Source organism: Thunnus maccoyii, chromosome 8 (assembly GCF_910596095.1).
Source record: "Thunnus maccoyii chromosome 8, fThuMac1.1, whole genome shotgun sequence".
Lineage (NCBI taxonomy): Eukaryota > Metazoa > Chordata > Actinopteri > Scombriformes > Scombridae > Thunnus > Thunnus maccoyii.
The window spans coordinates 16,221,053-16,247,946 of NC_056540.1; the positions used below are offsets into that span (position 1 = coordinate 16,221,053).

Genomic DNA, 26,894 nt, shown 5'->3' on the forward strand with positions numbered 1-26,894 from the left:
TTGCTACCTCCTCATCTGCTGTGGTCTCAATCCTGTGACGTGTGTGTCCGCTTCTGGAAAGGCTGACTTTTTTTCTCTGCTTCACTGACATCAAATGAGCATATTGTGACAGACGTATGTGCGTGTGAGTGAAGCATGAAGCATGCATGACTGCCTGCAGGTGGTTCCAGTCGTCTAATTGGTTCATCGGGATAAACCTCATGTCGAAATTGAATGTTTCCAAATTTTAAATGGCAGAACGCAAAGGTACCAGATCTCTTGGGTATTCATTAGGTCCCCCTTGTATAGAAATTAAGTCTAACTTCTGGGTACCTGAATCCCAATTCCCAGATTCCACCAATGTCTTATTTAATTGCATTTATAAATGAATTTGTTCATCCAAAGACAAATCCATCAACAGTATGAATTTGGCAATCCATTTCTTCAGACATGTTTAAATGTGATAGTTTAGCCACCTGGAAGAAGTTTGGCATTTACCAAACTCCATTAGGAAATAGGCCAAAAGATAAGGACTTGGGTCATAATCCTACATTGACCTACTCAGGGAGCTGTTAAAGAAAAGCCATGGTTAAATACACCAAAACACATCCATTCCTTTCTCAAAAAAATAAGTTATTTCATAGGACAAACTAACAAAGTAAAATTGCGCAAAGGAGCTTGATTTGAGAAGGTATTGAATGTGATGAAAGTAAAACAAACCTGCACACTAAAACATGTGAAGATGGTATTAAAGTTAGAGTTGGGACATGAGTAATTTAAACAAATAGTCAATTACCTGTCAACTATCTTTAAAAAGACTTATGGGATTCATAGAAAGAATCAACAAACATGAACTAAGGCAAAAGATGATGGTACTGAAGTTGTTCCTGGTTAATTGAGCTATCATGATTACTTTGCTGAGTCTGGAACAGGTTCCAAATATGAGGTTTTACTAAGCAAAGTTATCCTGATAACTGGGTAACCGTGTGTCTTGATAGGGACCCCTGCTTTAACATTTGTTTCAGTTTTGGTTACCACATTCCTTAATTATTTACATTCATCTTAACCATTCAAAATCCTCTGTGGAGTGATTTAAATATGTAAATAGTGGAAATATAACCCAACATGTTCTCGAAAATTGTATTTAACTACTGCTTATTGTCACAAAGCTATGGGAACACTGACTCTGACATCCATGCATCGTAACTTAAATAGTTGGGGTTTTTTTTGGAGCTGAATTTAAATTACTAATGCCATAAATCACACACGACATACTAAATTGCCCAACACCCTGCAGCATCTCATAGCAAAGCTATGCGGATGATTGATTTTGCCTTAGTGTATTCCTCTTCAGGATAGCAACAGCATCTTCATCCATTTGCTCTTTTGTTTGGGGGAGTCACCGGGGAAGCCTTGGTAGCACGGTAAGCCAATCAATAATAGGCAAAGCTGTAAAGCCACTCCCCCTTTGGCAAAATCCGCCCAATCAGCGCGCTTCTTTCATTGCATGGGCGTGCCCATCCCCCACCCACCCCTTTGACACTGCCCTACCGAAGCTGTGTGGTTGAGCGAAGTGAATGACGTCTCTGCATTTGCGGGCCGCCGACGCAGGGCTGGGTTACCATTTTCAGAGCGAGTTTCGGGGGGGATCGTCAACATGGAGCCGGAGATGGAGGACAAAACGTTGGAGCTGATGGTAAGATTCGTTTCGATGTGGCATCCTGGACGCTCGAGGTGTTCAGTATCGTGTTAATATTGAGGGGAAGCGCCGAGGCTCGATTCGACGGCCGGATGAGCTGAAAGCGGCTTGTCGGGAGAGGTGGAGGAGAAAGGAGGGGGGGGGGGGGGGGGGGACCAGAAATCAGAGGGAGGGCCTGAAATTATCGATACATTTAGCTAAGAATGCTCCGGATACTGATCGGATTGACAAACAACAGCTAGACATCGACATCTGATAAATGTAAAACATGTGTTCTTTTGGCTAAATTCGGTAAACAGCGGGGTAAACCAAAGGCTGATATGTAGTCGTCGGCCGAAGACAGCCGATGATTCTCGGGGCAGCGTTCACTGCGGTGACGCTGCGCCACTCTAACTGGGCCCTGCCTGATACTTAGCCGTCCAGCTAACACTGGCTACAAGGCGATGAACCACGTCAATTTACGGGAATGTTATTTTATGTAGTTTATGTGAAGACAGACCTACACGGTGGTAGATGTGTGGAGTGGTCGAGCAGCTTCCACAACACAACGGAAGGCAGCTAAAATCGCAACAATGTGCTGCTCGTCTGTTTATATTTTTAAAGTGCGTAGAAGGAAGTGTATTGCTTTTTCATTCACATAGCATTACCACGATTAGCGGGGTAGCAATTAGCTAAATAGCTAGCATGGTAAAAACGCTAACTTGACAGCCATTTCCATATCAAAACAGTCAATTGGTCAGAGTAGTAAAAGCTCTTTTGTTTACCAGAAACGCAAACTATCATTTATAATACTGTTTTTGTTCACAGACGGTTAGATTTGGTCCTCAGGCAACTTAGTTTTCGTGTTCAATTATCAGCTATCGCGACAAGCTAGCTAGCTAGGCTAATGTTAGCTTACGAATGGCTAATATTAACATTACAGGGGTCAAAGTGGTCGTAAGGAAGACGTCAATTAAGACGAGGCGCTCGTGTGTTTTGTCAATTAACTTAGTAGTTGTTATAGTTAAGAGTTCGCACTAGTTTGGTCGGTATTCACACTTCATTTATATATGATCACATACAGTCCTCAGTTTCTCCAACACACAAATAAATTGTATTGTTATACAGTATCAAAATAGTAAGTTAGGCCTCTGAAATAAAACCTTTTTATATTGTTTAGTTGATAATATGGACCAGACATGTCCAGCGTGACTGAGCGATCAGTTCCTATTGTTGCTAAAGGGTCATATACACAATCACAATAAATGTTTATAGACCATGAATAACCATCGCTGAAAGTAATTAAATGCTAGTATAGAGTCAAATTATTAATGGAGGAAGTCAGTGGATTACTGTGAAGACAGAAATAATGAATAATTGGTAATAAATACACTGCTTGTCAAATTTTTGTCTGATCTGTATTGTGGCCTTTAGATCAAAATACATAATATAAGCATGATACATAATATACAAATATATGTAAATACATAACATAAATGTACCCAAAGTGCTTACACTGCCATAGAGTAAGATATACATCTCGAAATGATATATTAAGTGTGACAAATTGTTAATCTGATGAGAGCACATACTATATGTAACCATGGATTTCTACATCTCATTTATTTCCGTGCACTGAATGATTGTACATATTAAAACTGAGGAAAGACTTGTCAAGCGTTTTGGGTCAGAAATCTTACAGGCCCACAGAAAAGTTTGATTCTCGTCTGGGTTGTGTTTGTTTGTTTTATTTAATTTTATTTTTTTGTCCCAGTGTTTATTCACTAACCACTCATGAGAGTGGGGATGGCAGAACAGTGGGTGGGGTTTCTGTCAAAACAAGAGTGTCAATAATTGACAATTAATCCCATTGCCCCCCCCTCTCCTCTACCTATCCCCTCCCAGTTCATGTCTAATAATGCTTCTGTGTGTATGTTTATCAGTCTGTATCTTGTGTGTGAAGGAGTGTGTGTTCCTGCGCTCACTGTGCCAATGTGTGTGTAGCTCTAATACTGGTTTTTCCCCTCACTATTCCCCCCACCTCCTCCCTTCTTCTTCTCTCCTCACTTTTAATGGTTACACACCTACATCCTCATGAATCCCCACCAAACCTCACTTATTTATTTATCCATTATTTTTGTATTCTTGCACTTTTCCACACTCCCAACTATTCTATTCCCCCACACAAACTTCTCACCACTTCCATCCATATGTCAATTCATTAATCCATCCATTCAATCATCTCCTTTGGTATCCTCCTCCCAATTTCCCTCATCAACCCCCCCCCCCCCTCGCCCTCCTCTTTTCCTTTACTTCCCATCTCTGGTCTCTTGCTCTTCCCTTTCTCTTCCTCCCTCACCCTGTCCACTTCGTTCTCCTCCTCCCTTCCTCCCTTCCTCTCTCTCTTTCACACAGTGCTCTGTGCCTCGCTCTCTCTGGCTGGGCTGCTCCTCGGTGGCTGAGAGTTTGTGTGCACTCAGGTGCCTGCAGAGCATCCCCTCCACCCGGGCTCACAACCAGGTTCTGCCTATCTCCTCTTTAATTCTGCTGCTCCTCCTCCTTTCCCTCCCTCCTCCCTCGCCATCTCCACACCTTTTCACTTTTCTTCGCCCACTCCACACGACTCCTCATACCACCTCTGTGCGGACAGCATCCACCCCCCCTCCCTCCCCCCTCACCCTCCTACCTCCTCACCTTCCGTTGTCCTTTCCTCCCTGTTGGAAGCACACTGCTCTCAGGTTCTTCTCTGGTGCGTCCTCCGGCTCTCTCTGCTTTAAACAGAATTGTAGCTTTATAAACTATAATTGACTTCTTTGTAATCATGTCAAATCACAGTTCTTGCAACTAAATTAGGCCCTAGAACACTGAGAACAGTGATTGTGTCCTGTAATGAAGAGTTTTACCATCAGATGGGTTTGAATAGATCATTTCCTTCTTACATTGTGAGTGGAGGAAGGATGCAGAGGGTACCAGAGAATAACCCAGCACTGAGGAGTAATGATTTCTCCCCTTCTACCTGGAGGTGTGAGGGCCGAGGTGGGGGGTCTTCCTTCAAGCTCTGAGAGGCTACATGCTTGCTTGCCTGCCTGCCTGGCCAAATCTGGTCTGTCTGTTTTTATCGCTCCTTCCTTCTCTCTTTTTTTTCTGCTCTGCATGACCATCAACACCAGCAAGCCCATCCTGGCTTCCTGTCTTGTCTGCTTTGGTCTTAGTACCTGACCTTTTTTGTTTGTTTGTTTGTGTGGTTGTGTCAGTGGCAACCACTGAGATGTTCTATGTTGGTTTTGGCCAATATCCAAATGAGGCAGCTTTACCAAGTTAGCTGGACAACTGCTCGAAGCAAAACTTGCAACAGCTCTTACTCTGATCCAAATTTGAGGGGGATCTTCTGGGTTTCATTTAGAGAGAAATATCTGGATAGATTAATAATCTTGTTTTGTAAGACAGGCCACAGATAGAGACCACCAACTTCAACTCTTTGACCTCTGGAGTAGCACCAAAAGATAAGCTATTACAGTATGTAGACAGACAGGCCTCTATTCTAGCATTTTTGCTTACACAGCCATTTTTGAAGACTGACCTTGGTTCAGTCATCACCTACACACACACACACTCACACACATGCAATAGCATTGACCCTTTCCCAGGTGAAGGCTGTGTGTCCCATTTCCCCAAATTTGTTTTTGAAACTATCTGGGAACAGAAATGATATATTGTTAGAAAAACTGCAAATGGTTCAAATTTAAGAGTGAATCTGTAAACTGTAATAATGTGTTTGTGCCTTTTTTAGTGTGTTTCTGGGGTAGTAATGCTCTGAGAGTTTGTAGTACATGTTTAAAAGAATCTTCATAGTTAAAGGCTACGCTATTTTGATTAAAAATGTTAATTTAACAGTATGGGAACGGTATGTTAATTCATGATGGCCTCCTTATATCAGTGATCCAGTGTATTTTCAGTTACCAACTGAAACCAGTAGACACTAAACCTCCTAAAAGGACGGCAGGTCTCTATGTTGGTGTTATGGATATAATGATGAATGTAAGATAATAATTTTGCTGCCGGAAGAACAGTTTACTGCTATGAGGAACCTACTATTTATGAAGTGTGTCAGATAAATCTGGCAGATAACAATGATAATGACATAAATTGTTAAAGTGTTAAGAGCACAGTTGAATAGTCAGCTTCTCACTCTAGTGTCAATAAGTAATTTGTGCATTACCCCTTTTGTTGTTAGAACGATTCAAGTTAGTCTAGCATGTTTGCAGTGCACTTGTAACATGACTCAAATCATTGTAAGACTTAAGTCAAGCTAGAAATAGTCGGGATCTGATTACCTCCCAGTTTTTTCTATCCTCTGTATGTGCAGTAAGGCTACTATCTGATTTTAGTTTCATTACATTCATGCCTGAGCTGCTGCCAGTGACATACCCAAGATGCTGCAGTTTAATTTCCTGTCCAGACTACTTAGCCCACATCACAGACAAGCAAGCAGATAGATTCCTTTTGTTGCAGTGCTCTTGTTTTTTTCACTCCATGTGTGTATGTCTGTGAGTGTGTATGTGTGTGTGTATGTATGTCTGTGTGTGTGTGTGTGTGTGTGTGCACGGGTGTTTGTGCGCGCACGCCTCAGAAGTCATGATGGTTACCCTTCCTTGGCTGTGTTTGTGGCACTCTTGTGTCCAGCGCTATCCACACCGCTGCCCTGGCTCTCACAGTGCCTTTAACACACACACACGTGCAAAGAGAATAAAACACTAACCCACGCCGTATCTTTGTTTTGTCCTTTGTCCACAGAACACATCAGGGATGGAGTCACAGAACCTCGTGGACGATCTGTCGCCAAAGAAGAATACAGTTCTCAAGGTGTGTGTATGTGTGTGCTTGTGCTTATTTTTGTGTGGGTGATCAGTTTGTGTATAGTTGATCCATGAACACAGTTTGGTGGAAAAAGTGTGGGATCTGCATCTCAGTTTATTTAAATTGATTTTAACTCTTCAACATGTATATACTGTGTTGGAGAGATGCACAGCTTCTCAAATGTGTGCCTTTTTATTCAAATCCCGCAGCCAAGCTAACTCTTTGAGGATGGTCATTTAAAGGTTAAAGCCTTTGCCTTCAAAATCTTTTAAATTCAACAGAACAGTCGATATGAATGTATAGTTGGTTCATAGCATAGTGTAAATATCAGCATGTTCCATTCAGGTCTCTATTTAAGTAAAACTCACACTGATGTTGACAAATACTGTGGACAAGAACATTTATTTTAAAAAAAATAAATCTGTTCCTGTTCTCACACACACACACACACACACACACACACACACATGTCTTCACCACTGGTATCTAGTGGTTTAACAGGCTCCTCTTGATCCGGTACATGAACTGTCTTATAGCAATACAGCAACTTTCAGTTTCAGTCCCCATTTTATCCACCACATGCATTTCAGTAATGGAAAAATGAGTCAAAAGTGTTTGTAGTGGTTTTGTTTTTATGAAACTAAATTTAACAATTCTTAACTGTGGTAGCAAGATTTGAAATTAAATAGTTGTTTTTTTTTTTTTTTAAATATTTGACATAATTTTGAATTTCAGCTTTTGCCATGCTGTGGCAGTAATGATGCATTGGCCCAGCAGATTTCAATTATGCACACACTCTACAAGTGACGCCACCAGCTAACAGAAAAATTCCTTTCACAGCTGACATGAATGTAATGTACAGATAATGAAACAGAACGCACCAATAGGACTGATCCCACTGCACTTCCCGTTCAAAACGTGCCTGTTCGGAACGAGTCAGTTGCTTCAACACATAAAAAATAAATACAGTTGATGTGAGGTGTGACTGAGTGTATACACCAACAACATGAAAGACACTAACATTCTATTATAAACAGATGTTAAGTACTGTAATAGTGAATCTTTTCTCATTTCAAGTAAAATAAGGGCCGCTTTTAAAAAATAAAATGCATAACAGAGAGCTTTTGAAAAAATGTGCATCCTAAAATAAAGTGATTATTTTCTGTGCCTTTTAGTTTGGATTTGAGTGGGTATGTTTGCTCAAAAGATTTGTGCTTTGTCTGTAGTGGCGCTTCATAATCGCCACGGTCTCGGAACATATGAGACATACTGGTTTTGAACTGCGCGTGGGAAGAAGGAACATGTAAGAGTCTGTACATTCTTGATTAAAAGCTCTGTTTTCGCTGTCTACTGTTCTCTTTTTAGAGCGCGCCATGTAATTTCTCCAGAATGTATTTCTCTCGACTCATCTCTCCCCGTGTGTGTGTGTGTGCGTGTGCGTGTGTGTGCACAGCGTCAAGGCTAGAAAAGCTGCGCCAGTTAAAATAGATACGCTCCGTCATTTAATTTATCGGTTATTTCGCTCATCCAAATGAACCCCCCGTGGGAAGAATGAACATATAAGTGAGTCTGTCCATTCTTGATTAAAAGCTCCGTCTTCGCTATCTACCTTTCTCTTTTTAGAGCACGACATGTGATTTCCCCAACTTGTATTTCTCTCATCTCGTCAGCCCTAAAGTCCTGCCTCGCTGCTGCAGAGCTGAGCGGCTCGCTGTTCGCTTGTTTATTCAAAGTTTATTAATATTAAATGTGTTGCGTGCTAAAACTGAACCAAATTCAACACTGCACGTCAGTGGGTCCTGAGCAATACACCCGCCAAGTGTGAAGTCGATCGGATGAACGGTTGTCAAGATATGCGAAGGACAGACAGACAGACAGACAGAGTCCTTCCTTTATTTTGTTTATCTCTTAAATGACTCTTAATCTAACATAATTGATTTTTTAAATAAATCTGTTGTTGTACTCCTGCTCTTCACAGCTTAGTAATGGTCCTGTTGTGGGGTCCCGCAAGCGTCCGTCAGAGGGGAACTATGAGAAGGAAAAGGAACACTGCATCGCCCTGTTTGACCAGTGGTCGGAGGCCGACCAGGTGGAGTTTGTCGAGCGCTTGATCTCCCGTATGTGCCACTACCAGCACGGCCACATTAACTCCTACCTCAAACCCATGCTGCAGAGGGACTTCATCACTGCGCTCCCAGGTACAAATACAGATGTTTGTACTGAATGCTCCAGCGTGAGCTCATCCTCCTGACTCAGTGTTGTAGTTTTTTACTGATTTCCCACAGAAAAATCATTTTTTTTTAATTTTTTTTTTAAAGGAGTATATCAATTCAAAGTGATTTTCATCCAGTTCTTACAAAAGTTGTTTGGTACTGAAAGAAGACCATTAATATTTTAGCTTATGGTAAACAGTTCCCTCTTGCAGTGAGCATAGAAAAAACTACAGATGCTACAAATGTTGTTTCTAAAGTTTCCACCAGTTTTTTGTATTATTGTATTTCTTTTATCTGATTTTTTAAATATTGAAAATACACACTAATGCATTCCTGGATTTATTATAAAAAACAAAAACTGAAAGTAATGAGCCCTAGGCACAGAAAAAAAAAGGCAAGATGAAATCCTTTTAATTTTGCAGCAAACACTTGCTCACCCCTTCCTCTTCCTCCCTACAGCCCAAGGCTTGGATCACATAGCAGAGAACATCCTGTCTTTCCTGGATGCACGCTCGCTGTGCTCGGCAGAGCTGGTGTGTAAGGAGTGGCAGAGGGTCATCTCTGAGGGTATGCTGTGGAAGAAGCTCATTGAACGCATGGTCCGCACTGACCCACTGTGGAAAGGCCTGTCCGAGAGACACCAGTGGTAAGAACGCACCTACACGTTTACACACACATACATACACACACACACACACACATAGGGGTCGCTATCCTACTTTTGTTTTACATGAAGAGGTAAAAATGGCCGACATCAACAGTTTGGATGCACTTTCTCATTCAAGAATGGGAAGGTGTGTCCAAACTTCTGACTGGTACTGTAGTATGAAGGAAAGTCAGAGGAAGGAGGAAGGAGGAAGACAGGTTGTGTTAGGTTGGGTCTGGGTTTAAGGGTTTGGGGGTTTTTTTTCCACCGACAATAGACATTCACTATTGTCGGTGGAAAAAAAAAAACCCAGTGCACACAAAGCAGCTGTCACTCATAATATTTTTCTTCCCTCAGGGAGAAATATCTCTTCAAGAACCGCACGGCAGAAGTCCCACCCAACTCCTACTATCACTCCCTTTATCCCAAGATCATCCAAGACATAGAGGTAAGAGAAACGATTTTCAGTATTAACTGAACACTTTTTTTTTTTTTTTTTTTTTTTAGATTTTAGTAATTTTGTTCAGCTTTCAATATTGCGTCAGACATTATTTTCCTTCCTTGTTTGTAATGGCACTTTGCCATCTGCAGGGACTGTTTCATAGTATCTCACAGACTCTCTTAACCCTGTAGTATAATCTGAGCTCTCTCTATACAGTGTATATACATCACTGATCTGCACATATCTTATTGATTGGCCTTAAAAGGGTCTAATTTGACTAAATATTCCACTGGATAATTTAATCATGTTTTAATAAGTAGCAAGTTTACTCTCACATTTGCAACCACATGTCTTGGTGTTACAGTGTTATTCTAATCCCACGACCACTTTCCACCTCGCTAGATCTCACATCTGTTTCTGTCCCTTCTTAATAACATTACATTATATGATATTTGCCTTCATCTTCTCCCCGTTACGGTGCTTCTCTTTTTAGTCTTTGGAGGCCTCCTGTGTTAGTGTCTCATTGTTTCTTCTTCTTCCCTCCAGACTATTGAGGCTAACTGGCGATGTGGCAGACACAACTTGCAGAGGATTCAGTGTCGCTCAGAAAATAGTAAAGGGGTTTACTGTCTCCAGTACGACGATGACAAGATCATCAGTGGCCTTAGGGACAATTCCATCAAGGTATGTTGGTTTTAAGTTTAAAACATCTAGGACAGTAGTCTGAGTTCACTGAAATGATGACTTGAAGTTTATTATCTTTGCCGCTGTGCTCTGCCACCCATTTGTGTTTCTGGTTCAATGCTACCTCAGAGGTGTGTAGAGTGGTTTTGGCAGGTTTTGATTTACAAATTAATTATTTCCTTAGATTGAAATGTCAAATTGATGACTCCTGCCAACGAGTAGAGGAGCTCCTGAAAATCAAAAACTTGTTGCCCCGAATAAAAGCTGATATCTGTATGACTGTATGCAAATCAGCAGGTTATGAGAGCGTCATCAGAACTCGTCCATTTAGTTAGTTAGAAGTAGATTAACTTGTTAACAGAACAATAATTTTATAAGTAAAGCACCGGAGTCATGTTTTAGTTTGTGCAAAACGAATGATTGATTACCAGATCTCCTACTGGTAACATATAAACATTAGTACACTCGAATTTGACATGGTTAAATAAATATTTATTAAGTTAAGTTGTTTTTTCCTGTTGCTGAGGCAGTGAAAACATACTGTAGTCATGTATCAGTGTGTCCTACTGGCCCAAACTGACATGTAGGAGTAATTAAGATTGATCCCACTAGTGCTAAGCACCAGCAGTAAAGCAAGCCAAAAAGGTTGGCTATGAGCAGGACATGCGTGCTGTGTGTGTGTGTGTGTGTGTGTGTGTGTGTGTGTGTGTGTGTGTGTGTGTGTGTGTGTGTGTGTGTGTGTGTGGTTGTTTCCAGCTACCTGCATTAGCGTATTTATGAATTGAATCTTTTCTTGGGCTCAGTATGGCTCATCATCTTATTGTCTGTGGCGCTGGGCTAAACCAGCAGACACTGAGACAGAACACAAGTGAATTATAGGATAAAAGGGCTCAGCTCCAGACCCGTTGTGTGTTCCACTTATCTGTCTGGCCTGGGAGAAGAGGAGAAGATGATGAAGAGGAGGGGAGGGTAGAGGGAGGAGAAGAGTGGATTTGTCTTCTTATTGTTCTGGAGGAGGCTGACGCACACTCAGGGAAGAGCTGAATGGCTCTTTAGGTACACAGAGCTCAGCACGGCAGAGGGGGAAATGGGGCATGAACAGTTCATGAACACTGCAGCTAGAAAAGGCCATTATTAGCATGACCCAAATCTGCAACCTTTTCAAAACCACTTATTTATTCCTCCTCTTCTGTGTGCCACTCTGTCCATATGTCTCTCACCCTCTGCTTCACTTGTCTTCCTCCCGCCTCTTCCTCCTGTCTTTCCTGCTCATAGATCTGGGATAAACAGTCTCTGGAGTGTCTGAAGATACTGACCGGTCACACAGGCTCAGTGTTGTGCCTGCAGTATGATGAGAGGGTCATCGTCACTGGGTCTTCTGACTCAACTGTCAGGTATGAAACACATCTTGTTATAGATGCAACACACTGTGTGTTTGGAGCAGGAACCCAAACTGTGTCAGCAAGATTAAAAATTATTCCAATTACTGTTGATTACACTATCTGTCTGGAGGACTTGACAGGATTTACTGTACAGCTGTGTCAAACTGTCACAGTCATTGTCCTCATTTACTAACCTATTTATAGTTTGAACACCAGAGGTGGAAAGTAGCATAAGTAAAGTACATTTACTTAAGTACTGTACTTAAGTACAATTTGAGGTACTTGTACTTTACTTGAGTATTTCCATTTCTACTTTATACTTTCTACTCCACCACATTTATTTGACAGCTTTAGTTACTTTTCAGATGAAGAATTGACACAATGGATAATATAACAAGGTTTTAAATTACAACACATTGTTAAAGATGAAACCAGTGGTTTGCAACCTTTTTGGTTTTTGACCTCTTACAAAAAGCAGTGTGTAGTTGGGGTCACATTTCACATGTCTATGAGTTGTTAACAGCTCCACCAAATAGTGATTTTTCCCTCTAAACTTCTCACATGGTTTCATTTCAATAAATGTCCAAATGATCCAATATTTCACCAAAAATCAAAGATTAGAGAAAAAGAAACTGAAAACAGATTTGTGTATCAGAACTTTGTTCTTTCTTCTTTCATCTCCCATTAATCATCTCACGACCCGTCAGATTTATCTGGTGACCCTTTGGAGGGGCCCGACCCCTAGGTTGGGAACCACTGGACTAAACTAGTTAACTGTGTATAAAGTAGTTCAAACTAGCTCCACCTCCAGCAGCTACAACAGTAACATGCTGCTCTAACACTGATGCTTCAGTATGTTTTTTATTATTGAAGTTTTTTATTTAACTTTTCAATATATACAAAACATAATGAAACACAAGACCACTTGTTACAATAAATCAATGAAAAATAAGTAACAGAAAAAAAACAACAAAATAAATCCAGGCAAACATAATTAAGTACAAGTCCAGTAAGAAACTGAGCTGAGGAGACAAATAAAGAATTAAAAAATGAGGAGGCACAATCTATCAATAAATGGGGAAGCATATTTTCCTTTTTAAAAAAAAAAAAAAAAAAAAAATTAGGAATATTTACTTCCTGTTAGGTTTGATGCTTCAGTATTAACAGTCTAATGATGTCATGTATAATAATATATCAGAGGGACGAAACAAGTACTTTTACTTGTAATGGAGTATTTTACATTGATGTGTTGGTACTTTTACTTAAGTAAAGGATCTGAATACTTCTTCCACCACTGTTGAACACAATGTAAAACCTTGATTCACCTTGACAACATATTGAGAAAAAATAGACAAAATACTTTTTTTTTTTTTTTTTTTTTTTTATCCTCACACACACCCTGACTGCTATACATTTATATTTTCTAGCACAGCAGTCCGTAACCAGTGCAAACCGATGCAGCTTCTGTTTTTTTTTTCCTTGTAGGATATTTTTCATATTTCTTCCTGGGTTGAATACATCACTTAAGATCTTGATGTAAAATACACGTGTTCCAAAAATATACTCCAAAAAATACTACGTTTTGAAAACTGAACTTTTAGAAAATTAAGACTTAATTTTTCTGAAACGTATCATCTTAACTGTATTGCACCAAGCTCTTCTAAACATTATACTGTAGGTTACTGTACAATATGATGCTACTCTGAGAAACGCACCACCCACCATTTCACAGTTGCCTACATTATACAGTAACTGCCTTCACAAATCTAACCAAAATAGTTTACGCTGCTTTAGGTCACAGCCCAACTCACAGCTGGAGTATAAGAATATTGAAGTTTATTGTTTCATATTTAGTTAGATTTACTATCATTACAAGAGCTAGTGGAGTACGTTATATAGCAGATATTTAATATTTGTGTGTGTGTGCGTGTGTGTTGACACTTGCTTGGCTACTGCACACAGAAGCTCAATATTAATTCTCTTATTACTTCACACTTTAGCCGTACTTGCTGGGCGGTATCCAAGGAAAGTGTGACTTCACTTCCTTAGCAACAGCGTGACAGGCACTTTGTTTGTAGGTTTGGCTGTCAGCTTTTCCAGAGTGTTCTGTATTTAATTCGCAAAACCCAGCGGTGCAGTTCAGTAACATGTTCTTCACAGCCATATGTGTGTGAACTCTGAGTTATTCTCCATTGTAAAACTAATAAACATAATTCTCTCTCATGTCTCCATTGTTTCCCTTTTTCCTTTGCTCCCATTACATATCTTTTCCACTCTCCGTCTTCAACCTTCTTTTCTTTCGTTTTGACCGCTCTTCCCGCTGTCCCCATCTTTAATTTTTCTTTCCTACTCGCCCCTTCCTGCTATCATTTTCCACTTTTCTCACCCCCTTGTCATTTCTTTCCTTTGTCTCACACCCCCCCCCTCCTCTCATTCAACATTTTCACTCCCGCTCCATTCCACTTTTTCTTTTCCTCCTCCTCGCCTCTCTCTCTCTCTCACCTTTGCCCTCGTCATTCGGCCACCTCGTCATCTCTCCTTACTCCTGTTTTCTCATCCTCCCCGTTTCCCTCCATCTCTCTCTTCCTCTGCAGGGTGTGGGAGGTGACGACGGGTGAGGTACTGAACACACTGATCCACCACAACGAGGCAGTGCTTCACCTACGCTTCGCCAACGGCCTGATGGTCACCTGTTCCAAGGACCGCTCAATCGCCGTCTGGGACATGGCCTCTCCGACTGACATCAGCTTACGTCGTGTCCTGGTAGGACATCGGGCTGCTGTCAACGTGGTCGACTTTGACGACAAATATATCGTGTCCGCCTCAGGGGACCGCACCATCAAGGTAAAAAAGATCTAAGAGCGTGATTTCTAGAGAAACATTTCTAACAGTTGCTGCAGGGTAGAGTTTTATTAAATGTTATTTATCTAATAAAGTTTGGAGCAGACAGGCTTTTTTCATATTTACACAGCCTGCTGTGGTAGTTCAACAGACTAGACAGTGTTTCTCATTAGATTGCTCTATCCAGATTTCTACTGCAAATCCAGAAGTCAAACCAGGAACCCTCTGCTTCTCCATATTTACTGTAAAAGGACCCAGTGATGGCCAACTTGCAATGTGATACAACAGAAGTTGTTTTGAGGGGGTGAATTATGAGGACAAAGATACACTCAAAGACTGTACAAATGTCACCTTGATCTGTTGAACAAACAAATAAGTCTTAGTGGTTTCAGTGTGTTTACTTTACTGGTCATTATTTTACAAAGCTTTCTTTGTTGTCCTCCTGCAGGTATGGAGCACCAGTACCTGTGAGTTTGTGCGCACTCTAAATGGTCATAAGCGGGGCATCGCCTGTCTACAGTACCGGGATCGCCTGGTTGTCAGCGGCTCATCTGACAACACAATCCGGTATGTTTATGAGACCCTAAACCATCTTATTTCAACCACAAAGTTGTTGTACACAAAAGCTGTCAACTGTCTATTAAATAGGTATATGATTAATATGTTATGTAATATCTGTAGGAATGTCCCAATCAACTTTTTCTGGCCGCTATTCAAGTCCTTTAATATTTGCTATCTGCTGATACCGAGTCCAATCCTATACTAACATTTACATAGCAGCAGGATATTTTAATTTAAAAGGAAACTTCAACCGTCATTGTATCATCACAATGTGGGTAGTATATGCAAATGAACAGTCTTTCACTTCCTTCTATGTTGCCTTTACCCAGAACTCCCTGCTGGTTTCCCAGCAGTAGTCTGCCAGGCGACGTAAAATGCGTCATCCAGCGGACTTTGGAGATCTGCCTTAGATTATAAACTATGTTTCCGTATTTTCTGTAGTGGTGCCTTCAAGGACGGTAAAATGTGGGTCTCCCAAAACACTTCCGGCCATCATGTTACACAAATGATAGGGAAAAGCAGACACTAAAATATCATAATATTAAATACTTAAAAATATCACTATATTTGGAAGAAAACTAGTTTCATGATACGAGGCTGAATATCGCGCTGTTGAATCAGACTCAAGAGTGTGGAGGACGTAGCAACCACCAGAGCTGAGCTACAGCCGCAGCCTGACACATGAACATCAGCTGCTGAGTTTCTCCGTGATAACAGCTACACAACGAAACAACTAGCTTTACAGTATAATGTCAGAGCAGAGATGTAGCACTACTACTACAACTTATGTGGCCAAATATCGCACTGTGTAAAAACATAAAACAGATTATTGAGGAGAAAGTAACCACCAGAGCTACGGCACAGCTGCAGCCGAAATACAGGCGATGCAGCCGGCGTAGCTTTGCAGCATCAACCGGTAAACATCAGATGATGATCGTCAGAGAAAATGGGAACAGAACAGAAAACTTTGCTGTGTTTTGGTAAACCTGACTTTGTTTTCTGACAGAATATTATATCTGACTTTGCCAACTCTGAGTACAGTACAGAACATAATAGCGACTGCATGTTACCTGTAAGTTGTGGGCGGCTACATTCAGCTTTGACCACAATCCAGTCTGGCTCATCGTCGTCCACAGTTTGTAAAAGAAACAGCGTTTACTTGTACACCGTTTCGATATATCCAGACTTGATGAGGAAAAACGTTTTGTAAATGAAAATAAGCCTCAGTAAAGAGATACAACGCTGCACTAACTTTGACTTTGGTGCCAATCTGGCCCTAAACACACCGTGAGTAGCTCACTTGAAGCTCATTGGACGAGATTCGTGCAATGCATTCTGGTTGTTGTAGGATTCCCCCTTAAAAGCGGTATGGGGAACCTACACATTTTTTCCATAGTTTTCTATAGTTATGGGGCAGAAACGTCCTAGTTTTATGAAATATCACATTCACAGAGGTGAATTTTTCCTTTTAATATTTATCTGCCACATTGAAATAGGTGAATCCTTCTGACTTTGGCAAGTTTAACTAGAGAATGTAAATCCTAAAAGTGAGATTACAGACACACCAACATGAAAAGAGAACACAAACCCCACAACAAACAGACAATTAAAATTTTGGCCTGTCATGAAGTCGCTCACAGAATTAACTTTCATTAGTAACAACTCATATGATCTGTTGGCGTCAACGTTTGTCAGTTTGAAGTGATGGTCAACGTCAACTAAAAAGTGAGAAGCTGCTGGCTGAACATTTTGTACACCGCTACTCTTCACCAGTGAGAAAGAGAGAGAGTCTGAGTTTAGTGAATTCATATATTTTGCGCCAACTTGAATGTCAGAATTCAGTCGCTTCCCCTGATGTGCTGCAACACTCGCAGGCTGAAGTGGACAAAACACAGCAGAGTATTGTGATGAAAGGATTTATATGCTTTATTTTAGGCAACAGCGATCCTTTCAAATAAGCCTGGATCTGTTCAGGATATCTCTAAATATTTGTATTAAAATGTACAATGTTGAAATCACTTTATGCAAGAAGATTGGCAGTTTATTTTAACATCAAAGTGGATCTCTTATCTAGAGGCTGAAAAACACTTTCCATCATGACATTTTATTAAGCAATAACAATCCTGCTGTTAAGTGTCATTGAAATATTTGACTACTTAAAACTGTATAAACAGTGCAGGGACTTTATCTCTCTATTTATTTACTACTTCTTCTCTTCCTGCAGGTTATGGGACATAGAGTGTGGGGCGTGTTTGCGAGTGCTGGAGGGTCACGAGGAGCTGGTGCGCTGCATTCGCTTTGACAACAAGAGGATTGTCAGCGGCGCCTACGACGGGTGAGTCTCACACACACACACACACACATACTCACAGTTTTATGCACAGAGGCACAATTTGTTTCTGACTTAGTGTCATATCATGTTTCTCTCTTCAGTAAGATCAAGGTGTGGGACCTGCAGGCAGCCCTGGACCCACGAGCCCCTGCCAGCACACTATGTCTGCGCACTCTAGTGGTGAGTATCCCCCTGCTGCTAAGTGTCTTCAGCTGCAGCTCCTCTAAAGGACCTCAGATGTTATAAAAATCTGTGTAGGGGAAAAAACCAGCTAACTTCTTAGTGAAATACAAAGTGGTTGTTCTTTCCACTTAAGGGTTTTTATGATTGATTTCACTTCTTCTAACATCTATCTTGATGCTGAGGATATATTAAGATGATATTAAAGAGAAGTAAAGAATTAATACTACAGCAATAAATCATACCTTCATGAATATATATATAATAATATAATGTACTTTTTGTTGAAACTGTTTTAGAGAGGCGTTGATGGTCATTTTGGAGGCTGTAGTTTGTGGTTCTGTTGTGTATTTCATTAAAGAGGATTATAAAATATTTAGTCTACGCTCTACGATGTAAATTGGGTGGACAAAATATCAGAAACCCACCTAAAAATGTAAATGATGACACCACAAATCTCCATCTCAGTCTTATCGCAGTCTGTGGTCTGGCTGTAGTCGAAAATGATTCATTGTGTGTTTTTCAGGAGCACTCTGGCCGCGTGTTCCGTCTGCAGTTTGATGAATTCCAGATCATCAGCAGTTCTCACGACGACACCATTCTGATCTGGGACTTCCTGAACGTCTCGACCAATGGCCAGTCAGAGGGACGGTCTCCCTCCCGCACCTACACTTACATTTCTAGATAGCAGGTACAAACTCTACAAATGTGTATATATCATGTTTATGTCTGCATTACACATGAGGTTGTGTGTGTGTGTGTTTTTGTATAGCTGGTAGAATCATATTCAGTCAGTATGTTGACGCTCAGTGTGTGACTGCAGGCTTCTTTCTTGTTCCCAGGTGGCGCCATCCACCGCACCCTCTTTTGGAGAAGCCCAGGGCTGATAGGCTGATGGGTGTGTCCATCACGGAAAGGAGCCCATCTCTTCTCCTTCCTCCTCGTCATCTCTCTGTCCACCTCCCACCCCGCCCTCGCCACCTCCACCACCTCCCCCCTGCCCGTTCTGACAGACTCCTAAGCTTGTGCCCCATTTCCCCGCCAGTCCCATTGACATGCACACACAGACATGCACACACAGGTCAACACTGATGAGGACGCCCTACTACAGAACCAACGCAACTCTCCCAAGAAGTTCACCTTCTACTACTAATTTATGTTTTGTAAAGTACACTAATGACAGTATTAATGTAGACCGTATAAGTCACAAGCTCCCCTTTGTCCCCTTTATACAAACTAAAGCAGCTTCTGCTCCTCAGTTTTCAACCCCTGCCAAAACAGGTTTCCACAGATATGGAATCGCTTATATATATATTTATATAGATATATATATATATATAGATATATATATAGATATTTTACACACACACACACACACACACACACACACACACACACACACACACACACACACACACAGTGGCACAGTTGGACAGAGGATGACCAGAGCTGTGATGCGGGAGACAGAGACTCTTTACTCAGCTCTAGGAAAGGAGGGAAGGATGGGAGATGGAGGGAGTGAACGAGGGAGAACTGTGTCGGGGATGACCTGCATCCGCCCCCGCTCCCTCTCACTCCCTCTCACTCCTCCCTGTCTCTCTCTCTCTCTCTACCCCACCCTCCACCCCACCCCACCCCCCCCCCCCCCCCGCTCCCTCCCCTCAAACCCCCCAGAGATGCACACTCGCTTGGAATATGGGGGCGCACACACTCAAGTTTGCGTGAGCGTGTGTTTGTGTATGTGGACTTGTGAAACGGCAGAACAGAGCAGAAGCGTCAAACAGACAGACATGCATGTGAGGTTGCCTTGGATACAGCATCCCGGTACACCTCAGCTTTTTTTTTTCTCTTTAACTCTTACTTTCTTACTGTTTTTTATTACTGTTATTTTCTAATTTTATTTGAGTATTTTGGTTCTTAGTACAAAAATCATACTAAGCGTAGTCCTCTTTCTCTTCCCCTCTTTCTCTCTTGACTGTCTTTTTCCTCATTCTTTACTCTAACTTCGACCCTTGTTCATCTGTCCCTTTCACTCCATCTTTCTCTCCCCCATCATCTACGTGCTTGCTTTGGTTATGAGAGAAGCTGGAACTCAAGAGCTCAAATTTAGCTGTAAACAGAGTTGTCTTGTCAAAAATTGTGTTGTATATTAAAAATGATTTTTTAAAGAAGAAAATGACCTTATTGTGAATAAAGTACTTGACAGTGGTGGAGTGTTGAGCCAACTGTAACATGAATGAGTGTCTAATTGTCTGTCTGTTCATGTCTGTATGTGTGTGTGTATGTGTGGGTGGATTTGTGCTATGCCGCCTCTCTCACTTCTGACATGTAGATACAACACTCAGCAGCGCTTTGGTTTGTTTCTTTTGTACTTCAGACCAACAGCAGCAAAGGCTGTCAGTTCCACAGATAACAAAGAATTTCAACATTTATTTCAAATTTGGTTTGTTTACCAGTAAATACTTAGTGTTGGACCAAAAAAACTAGTTTTTCTGGAGCTAACAGCATCTTGCGGTTTTCCTCAGTGAATGCAGTTTGCTCAGTTGACAAAATAACATTTGAGCAAACAACATCACATGAAGGAGACCCAAGAGGAAAGATGAGATTGAAATCTTCAAAATATTTTTGTGAAACTACAGTTTTTGAATATAAAGAATGAACTTTCACACTCAATTTAAAGCTTCTTTCTGATTGGCTGTGAGAGAACAATTATAAACAGTTGATGTAATAGGTTTAGAACAAAGACACCATGAAGCTGCAGCCGGCATGTAAATGGTCTATTAAGAAGTGGATGTGAGACTCTGGTATCAATATGGATAGCAGCACTTCAGTAGGTAGTTTTAAACCTTTTTCTTTCAGCAGAAGCTATAAAAACTTGTAGCCCACAGCTGTTTTCAATAGATTAGATATGACAAAATGTTAACAAGTGGAACATGGTTGACTTTAAATTTGTATTACTAACACATATGATGAAAAGGTCTTTAGTCATTTTAGTTTTTACTACTTGTGACTGAAAAAAAAAAAAAAAAATCCTGCACAATTTAATGTTTCAGTCTCCGACACAAACGTTAAAGTGATGAAGTAATGAGCAGTGTGCATGTTTTTCACAGTCAAATGTTATAAAAAGTAAAGTAACTAAAGGCCAGTTGGCCTCCAATAAGTCAGTTATACAAAATTAAGTTCACCTTTGTAACCATATGTGAATATATTTGTTACAAATTCACAGTCAAGGGTTTTGATCCCACGCACCTGTCAAGACTTTATGATGTGCAAGAACTTTGTTATAATTGGTACTTTTCACAGTTCTGGCTTGCATGAAGTTATTTAACAAAAAACAAATGTTTCATAAACTGCACTGTGTGATAATGTAGCAAGTGTTTTAAAGATAGCCACCAGGTGGGAGTATAAACTCAACAATCTCCCACTGTGTAATCTGTTTATGAGACTTGGGCTCTAACTGTTTGGTAGCCAAGTTTGGAGTCTAAACAACCTGTTACAGTTGATCACAAACAGTCTTGTAAACACTATAACTGTGAGGGAGGAATGTATGTTTTAAAATGCTTAAAGTGGTGCATTTATAGCAAAGCTGTGGCTGGTGTGGTTGAGCTCTATAACACGTCTGCCTGGTTATTGTACAGTATGTATTCTCTCGACTAGGAGCAGTGGGGAAGTTGGTCTGCTGAGGGGGTTGGTTTTCTACATTTCTGGGTTTAGTTCAGTATAGTAGAATGTTTCAAATTCTGGGAATAAGTTATGTGGGATGGATTTGTGCTTGGTGGAGCACCATTAGTATATGATGTGTGTATGGGTGTGTGTGCTTCCTCTGGGTCTGTGGGATTTTGGCCCATAATTCCTGCAGCTCTCAGGTCACAGCTCCGTTCTCACGCACATATTTGGCATTCCTTCCCCGACATGATTACCATACACCTTCCACTCTGGGTTTGGCTACGCAGAATATTTCCATCATTCCCGAGTGGAACTGGAGCAACGTTCCAGAAATGAACAACTCACCCCACCACCACCCCTTACTCGCTCTTCTTTATCCGACCCCCACCCCCCACCCCACCCCCATTTCCCTCCCACCCCACTGTCTCCTCCTTATACCACCCCCCTCCAGCACAGATTCCTGCTGCCTTGCAATAGGAATCCTCTGGTACAACCCTTTTTTCCCCCTGAGTCAGCTGTTTGTGTCTCCCGGCATGATTGGGTCATTTGGCAGCGACATCTCTTCAGTGACCTCCCGCTAGGATAGGGAAGGAAGGGGAGGGATGCGGGGGATAAGAGCAGGATAGATGAGACGAGAAGCAGCTATGAAACTCAAACTCACTACTGCATGTTTCCTTTCCCCTGTTTTGTCTTATCCTTCATGCTGTATATTCAGGGTATTACTTTACAACATGGAGATGACTGTTGTTTTTTGCAGAAAAGTTGGTGCACGACTGGCAATTTCAAAGGGTTCTTGAGTGAAGCTGGTCAGTCTTATTTCTGTATTTTTGTACAATTTAATGAGATCAGATCTTGAGCGCTTCAGTGGCTACTTCACCTATGCTAACCACTTACAGTTTGAGAGTCCGTTCTTCTGTGGCCTTCAAGTGCTCGCATCTCGGCTCTATCAGAAATCTAATCAGACTAAAAGTGCTGCAGGTGTCAGGGAGCGTTCTGTCGGAAATGCAATCACTACAGTAACTCTCACACCTGATAGGAGGAAGAGAGTGAGGTTGCCATGACAGTCCGCTATTGGCCCTTGATACTCGCTCAGAGGAAGTTTTCAAATCTCCTAAGTAGTTTTCTAAGAATTGTAAAGCAAGCTAGAGCAGCAACTAACATGTATTTTCATTAAAGATTCATCTGTGGATTGTTTTTTTTTTCAATTAATTAATTAGTGGTTTAGTCAAAAAATGGTGAAAAATCCCATTTTGGAGTGGGTGGTATGGTGATATGTAAGACATGTTAATACCTAAAAATTGATGTAAAACGCATTCAAACACAATATTACCATAAATCACTGCGCTGTCTGACTGATTGCATCAACCATGGTCTGATACAGCCAGAGATATTATCATCATTCATATGGGATACAGGGGTGGATACCCTCAGTGTAAACAGTATGACCAATTCTGTGACACTTGCCAAATTAATATTGCATCACCGTGCATATCACCATAGTGCCCAACCCTAAAGCTTATCACACTTGTTTAAAGAGATTGCTTGTTTTGTTTAACCAACAATCCAAAACCTAACAATGTTCAAATCAGAATTATATACAGCAGAAAACCATTTAACCGTCACGTTACAGAAGCCAAAACAAGCAAATGTATAGTATTCTTGCTTCATACAGGACTTAAATGATTTATAGGTTATCAAAGATTGCCAATTAATGTTCAATCGATCAACTAATAGAACACTAAAGCCAGCTGAGCACATCTGGAGCCTCTCTGAACGTGAATCTATTCGTGACAGAAAAGAGAGCGTGTGAAGAAGCAGTTCAAAGACACACAGGAAATGTTTCTGTAAGGTTTACTGAGTCGAGAAAGACTGCTGCACACAGAGCTGAAATAAATAAATGAAATAATTTTATCGTAATAATTATAGTAACCATCATAGTAAGATTGCTTATTTAGGGTTTCTGTCTTCTTTTATATATATAATATATATATAACTTTCAATAAATTGTTCCCTTTAATATTTTTTCTCCTGTGTGTATGCATGAGACTTTGGTTTGTTCCACTGAATGTCCTGGTAGCAGCATTCTGTATCCACGGTATCGCACGGGAGCATCATCCCCTGGGTCGTTTCTATAGCAATGCTAATAGAGAAGGCGCCCTCCCCGCCATGCTCCCCCCTTGCGCTCGTCATCCTCTGCACCTATAAGCAGAGGGTGTTGTGTCCTGGGGGGGAGGGGGTTGGTGGGGGGAGCAGGGCGTAAAGAGGAGTCATGAAGAAGGTCTCCAGTTGTCTTTGGTTGGTCGTTGGTTTGGTTTTTCTGTGATTGGCTGGCTGTTTTTTGGTGCAGCTTGGTTTTTATACATTCCAGTTCCTAAAGCTTCAGTCCCTGCAGTGAGTTGTCACGGGTTCATGCAGGGACTGTATGGTCCCTCTCCAGAGTCCCTCGTGATCCAGCTTCACTCACGGTTGTTGGTGCACTCACTCACACACACAAACACACACGCACGCACACACAGTTACATATATTTCTTCATCTTACAAACATGCATTTTGTCAGTAAGTCACTCACTTTATCATTCCCTCATTCATCCATCCGTTCATCCGACAGTCTCACAGGTTCTCACCAATTTAGCGGTGAGAAAAATAAGTGCGTCACATGTCAACAGTCCATTATTTGTTCGGTGCAGATCATTTTATCCCTTTGTCCACTCCGCGGTTGTCCTGTCTTCTCCTTCTTGTTTTCCCTTTATCCCATAGGCTAAGCACCCACTCCCTTGTTCAGTCAGTCTTTCCCACCCTTGTTCTCTCCCTGCATGGTCCAGTTGTAATCCCATACTTGACATTGTCCAGCTGGTCCAGAACAGGAGACATGAAGGCCTTGTGGTTTTCATGGTTGTGAAATAAAGGCCTTTGTGGAGCCATAAGCTGGGGACTCTGTTTGGCTGCCCTTCAGGTTCCCTGTCAATATTTCTGGCCTATGAAGGGAAGCAGACCAGGTCCATAGAGCTTCCAGTGATGGACCAGTAATGGTCCAGTTGGTCCAGTAAGGGAACTAAAACTGAGAGGAATGATCACTAACTAGGGGGCTGTAGTGGCAAATTAGTAGGTGTAAAGCTAAACCCCATGAATGATTCATCAAGTTTCTGGTCAATGTTTGTCCCAACAAAGGGAGATGTTCAGTCATGTGAGGCGGAAGAGATGACTAGGTTAGCCATTGGCAGGCTCAGGTCAAGGCTTTGGATGACAAGACAGTGGGTGCTAGCGTTAGCCACTACTAGCGGGGCCCAGTAGCACGCACCCTCTTGCCCCGCTTGCTGACGGTGGTGAATCGAAAGGGGGTGGTGAGGTCAGGCTGCTCCCCAGGCGGGAAGCGCTTCATGAAGTGTACGTCCTGTTGGTTGGGGAGTGTGTGGGGGCCGCGGCGTGGACGCCCTCTTTTCGTGAAGCCCACATACCAGCCCGTGTAGCGCGCTGACATCAGAGCTGTGTAGTGGTTTTCCAGAACCTTTTCCACAAAGACGCAGTCGGCGCTTCGATTACTGGCCTTCTGAGAGAGCAGAGAAACCACAGTTACCCACCCACACACACACACACACACATACACACACACACAGACACACACACACACACATTTGGAGAAACAAAAAGAGGCTGGTCAGGAAACTGAATGAAAATAGCAATAAGATTTTTTTTTTAATAAACATGTCTGTGTTAACCAAAAGAAGTCTCACCTTTCCTACCAGCTTGCCCCGGCGGTTCATGCACAGGTAGAAATTGGTTTCTTTGCCCCGGATTCTCACCTGGCTACCAAAGGTATCGGCCTCCACTACGAGCTGGGCTTGTGAAGGGACAGACAGAACGACAGACAGACATTAGAGCCACAGTGTGCCAGTGTTTACCAGATCTCTCATGTATTAGGTTTTACTGCGTAAGTATTAAAGGTAGAAAGATTAAGGTAACGCATATTTAGAGCTCAGTTAGTTCACTTGCCATAGCAAAAAAACAACGTTCAAGCTTCCATTAACAGAGTGACATTAATTGCACAGATTATCAACCATCATTAAATCAGATTTGGCTTTTAAACCAGGTAAGGCATTCACATCGAATCACAGTTTTAGGATTCATAGTCGCCATTAAACGTGCTGATAAATCACACACAGATGTAAATGTCTCTGGCTGGACAGATGGTTGTAAGATAAGCCTGGTCACACACATGGATGTGAGGCTGCTGACCACAAATGGGCCTCGTAAAAAAGATAACAGCCGAAAGTAGACAGAGCACAGTGGGCCTGGGAGAAGCAGGAGAACACTCAGACTGAGTGTCTGCGACCCTGTTGTTTTAAGGCGTGTGCATGTGTGTTTGTGTATGTATGTTCGTCCTTCCAGGCAATATCGCTTCACTAACTACACATCTTCAGAGAGCGTTTGTGCCTGTTTAAAAATAAATCCCTAAAATGGTTCCTACATGACCTTAGTCAACAAAGGGGTCAAGAGAAATCAATACCTCCCTCCTGCTTGCCCTCTTCCTCTCTTCCCCCAACTCTCCTCTCGTCTCCCTTCTGCTCTTTCACTTCATGTGTATATCTTCATGCACCCGCCCCTTCTTTGCTGTATTTCTTCTCGTTCTGCTCTTGGTTCCCCTGTGTAATACCTCAATGCCATAGTTGGTTTCTTTTACTCTTTGGTGTGGTATTTGTCAAAAACAGACAGGCTTCTGCATCTACGGTCCAATTTATGGCTTGAAGTGGCGCGTTACCAACCTGACATGTTTGTGAATGGAAGGGATGTGCAATATGAGCCACCGCTGGAGTACATACAGAAATATGAACTCTAGCTTTATGGCTTGGCTTTCTTCAGCCCATTGATTCTGTGTGTAGTTTAAGAATGGGTTAGACATCATTACAGACAGAGAAGGAGGAGAGGAGGAGGGAGTGGGGGATGGACAGAGGGAGTGTAAAGGATGGAGGGAGGGAGGGAGGGAGGGAGGGAGAGGAAGCCTGCTGTTTTAAATCCAGAGGAGACAACAGGGAGGATGAGAAATCAATGCAGGGATCGATGAAGGAGATGAGTTTCTAACACTCGGTCCGACACTCTACCTGCCAGGCTTCTGCGTCTAACTCACACTTTTTTTTTTCACTAACACCTTCTTTCTCTCTTTTTCTCTTTCTTTTGCTCTCTTGTGAATCATTGAGTCAGCAGCCAGTCGATGAGGTCTTTGTACTCCCAAGACAAGCTCCACTGCCCCTCTGCCAAAGCCTGGGGAGGCATGTGTGTGTGCTTTTGTGAGTGTGCCTGCACAGCTGCATTCTGTATCCGTTCATGCATGCACTTGGTCAATCTTCAAGTCTTTGTACTTGCAGTCTTTAGATGGTATGAGCGTGCATGTGTGCAAGTCAGAATCTTTCTCAGTGTCGCATTCACACACGTACCAAA

The 26,894-nt window shown here is 41.8% G+C and overlaps 2 protein-coding genes across 4 annotated transcripts in view; one reads left to right on the forward strand and one right to left on the reverse strand.

The window, feature by feature from the left end:
• The first annotated feature begins 1,527 nt into the window (after positions 1 to 1,527).
• On the forward strand, positions 1,528 to 20,032 carry fbxw11a (F-box and WD repeat domain containing 11a). Its single transcript, XM_042418876.1, has 13 exons — positions 1,528 to 1,675; positions 6,452 to 6,520; positions 8,493 to 8,712; positions 9,187 to 9,373; positions 9,731 to 9,821; positions 10,362 to 10,499; positions 11,775 to 11,893; positions 14,476 to 14,725; positions 15,171 to 15,289; positions 17,508 to 17,618; positions 17,717 to 17,795; positions 18,322 to 18,486; positions 18,638 to 20,032. Exons 1-12 carry the CDS (start codon positions 1,637 to 1,639, stop codon positions 18,481 to 18,483), a joined length of 1,584 nt encoding a protein of 527 aa, XP_042274810.1. The 5' UTR covers positions 1,528 to 1,636; the 3' UTR covers positions 18,484 to 18,486; positions 18,638 to 20,032.
• Positions 20,033 to 22,733: 2,701 nt separating this feature from the next.
• The window catches only part of fgf18a (fibroblast growth factor 18a), a 112,566-nt gene continuing 108,405 nt past the window's right edge, over positions 22,734 to 26,894 (reverse strand). For 2 of the 3 annotated variants that reach the window (XM_042419859.1, XM_042419857.1), the window contains 2 exons: positions 25,193 to 25,299; positions 22,735 to 25,008 (listed from right to left, as the gene is read on the reverse strand). In XM_042419859.1, coding sequence (XP_042275793.1) covers positions 24,736 to 25,008; positions 25,193 to 25,299 — 380 coding nt within the window. In that variant the 3' untranslated portion in view covers positions 22,735 to 24,735. Of the gene's footprint in view, positions 25,009 to 25,192; positions 25,300 to 26,894 lie in introns of all 3 variants that reach the window. The other variant, XM_042419858.1, reaches the window with a different exon arrangement.

Coding starts and splice junctions, on each gene's coding strand:
- fbxw11a (XM_042418876.1), top strand. CDS start 1,637: ATGGAGCCGGAGATGGAGGACAAAACGTTGGAGCTGATG. Junction 1,676..6,451: donor ACAAAACGTTGGAGCTGATG/GTAAGATTCGTT, acceptor CTTTGTCCACAG/AACACATCAGGGATGGAGTC. Junction 10,500..11,774: donor TTAGGGACAATTCCATCAAG/GTATGTTGGTTT, acceptor TCCTGCTCATAG/ATCTGGGATAAACAGTCTCT.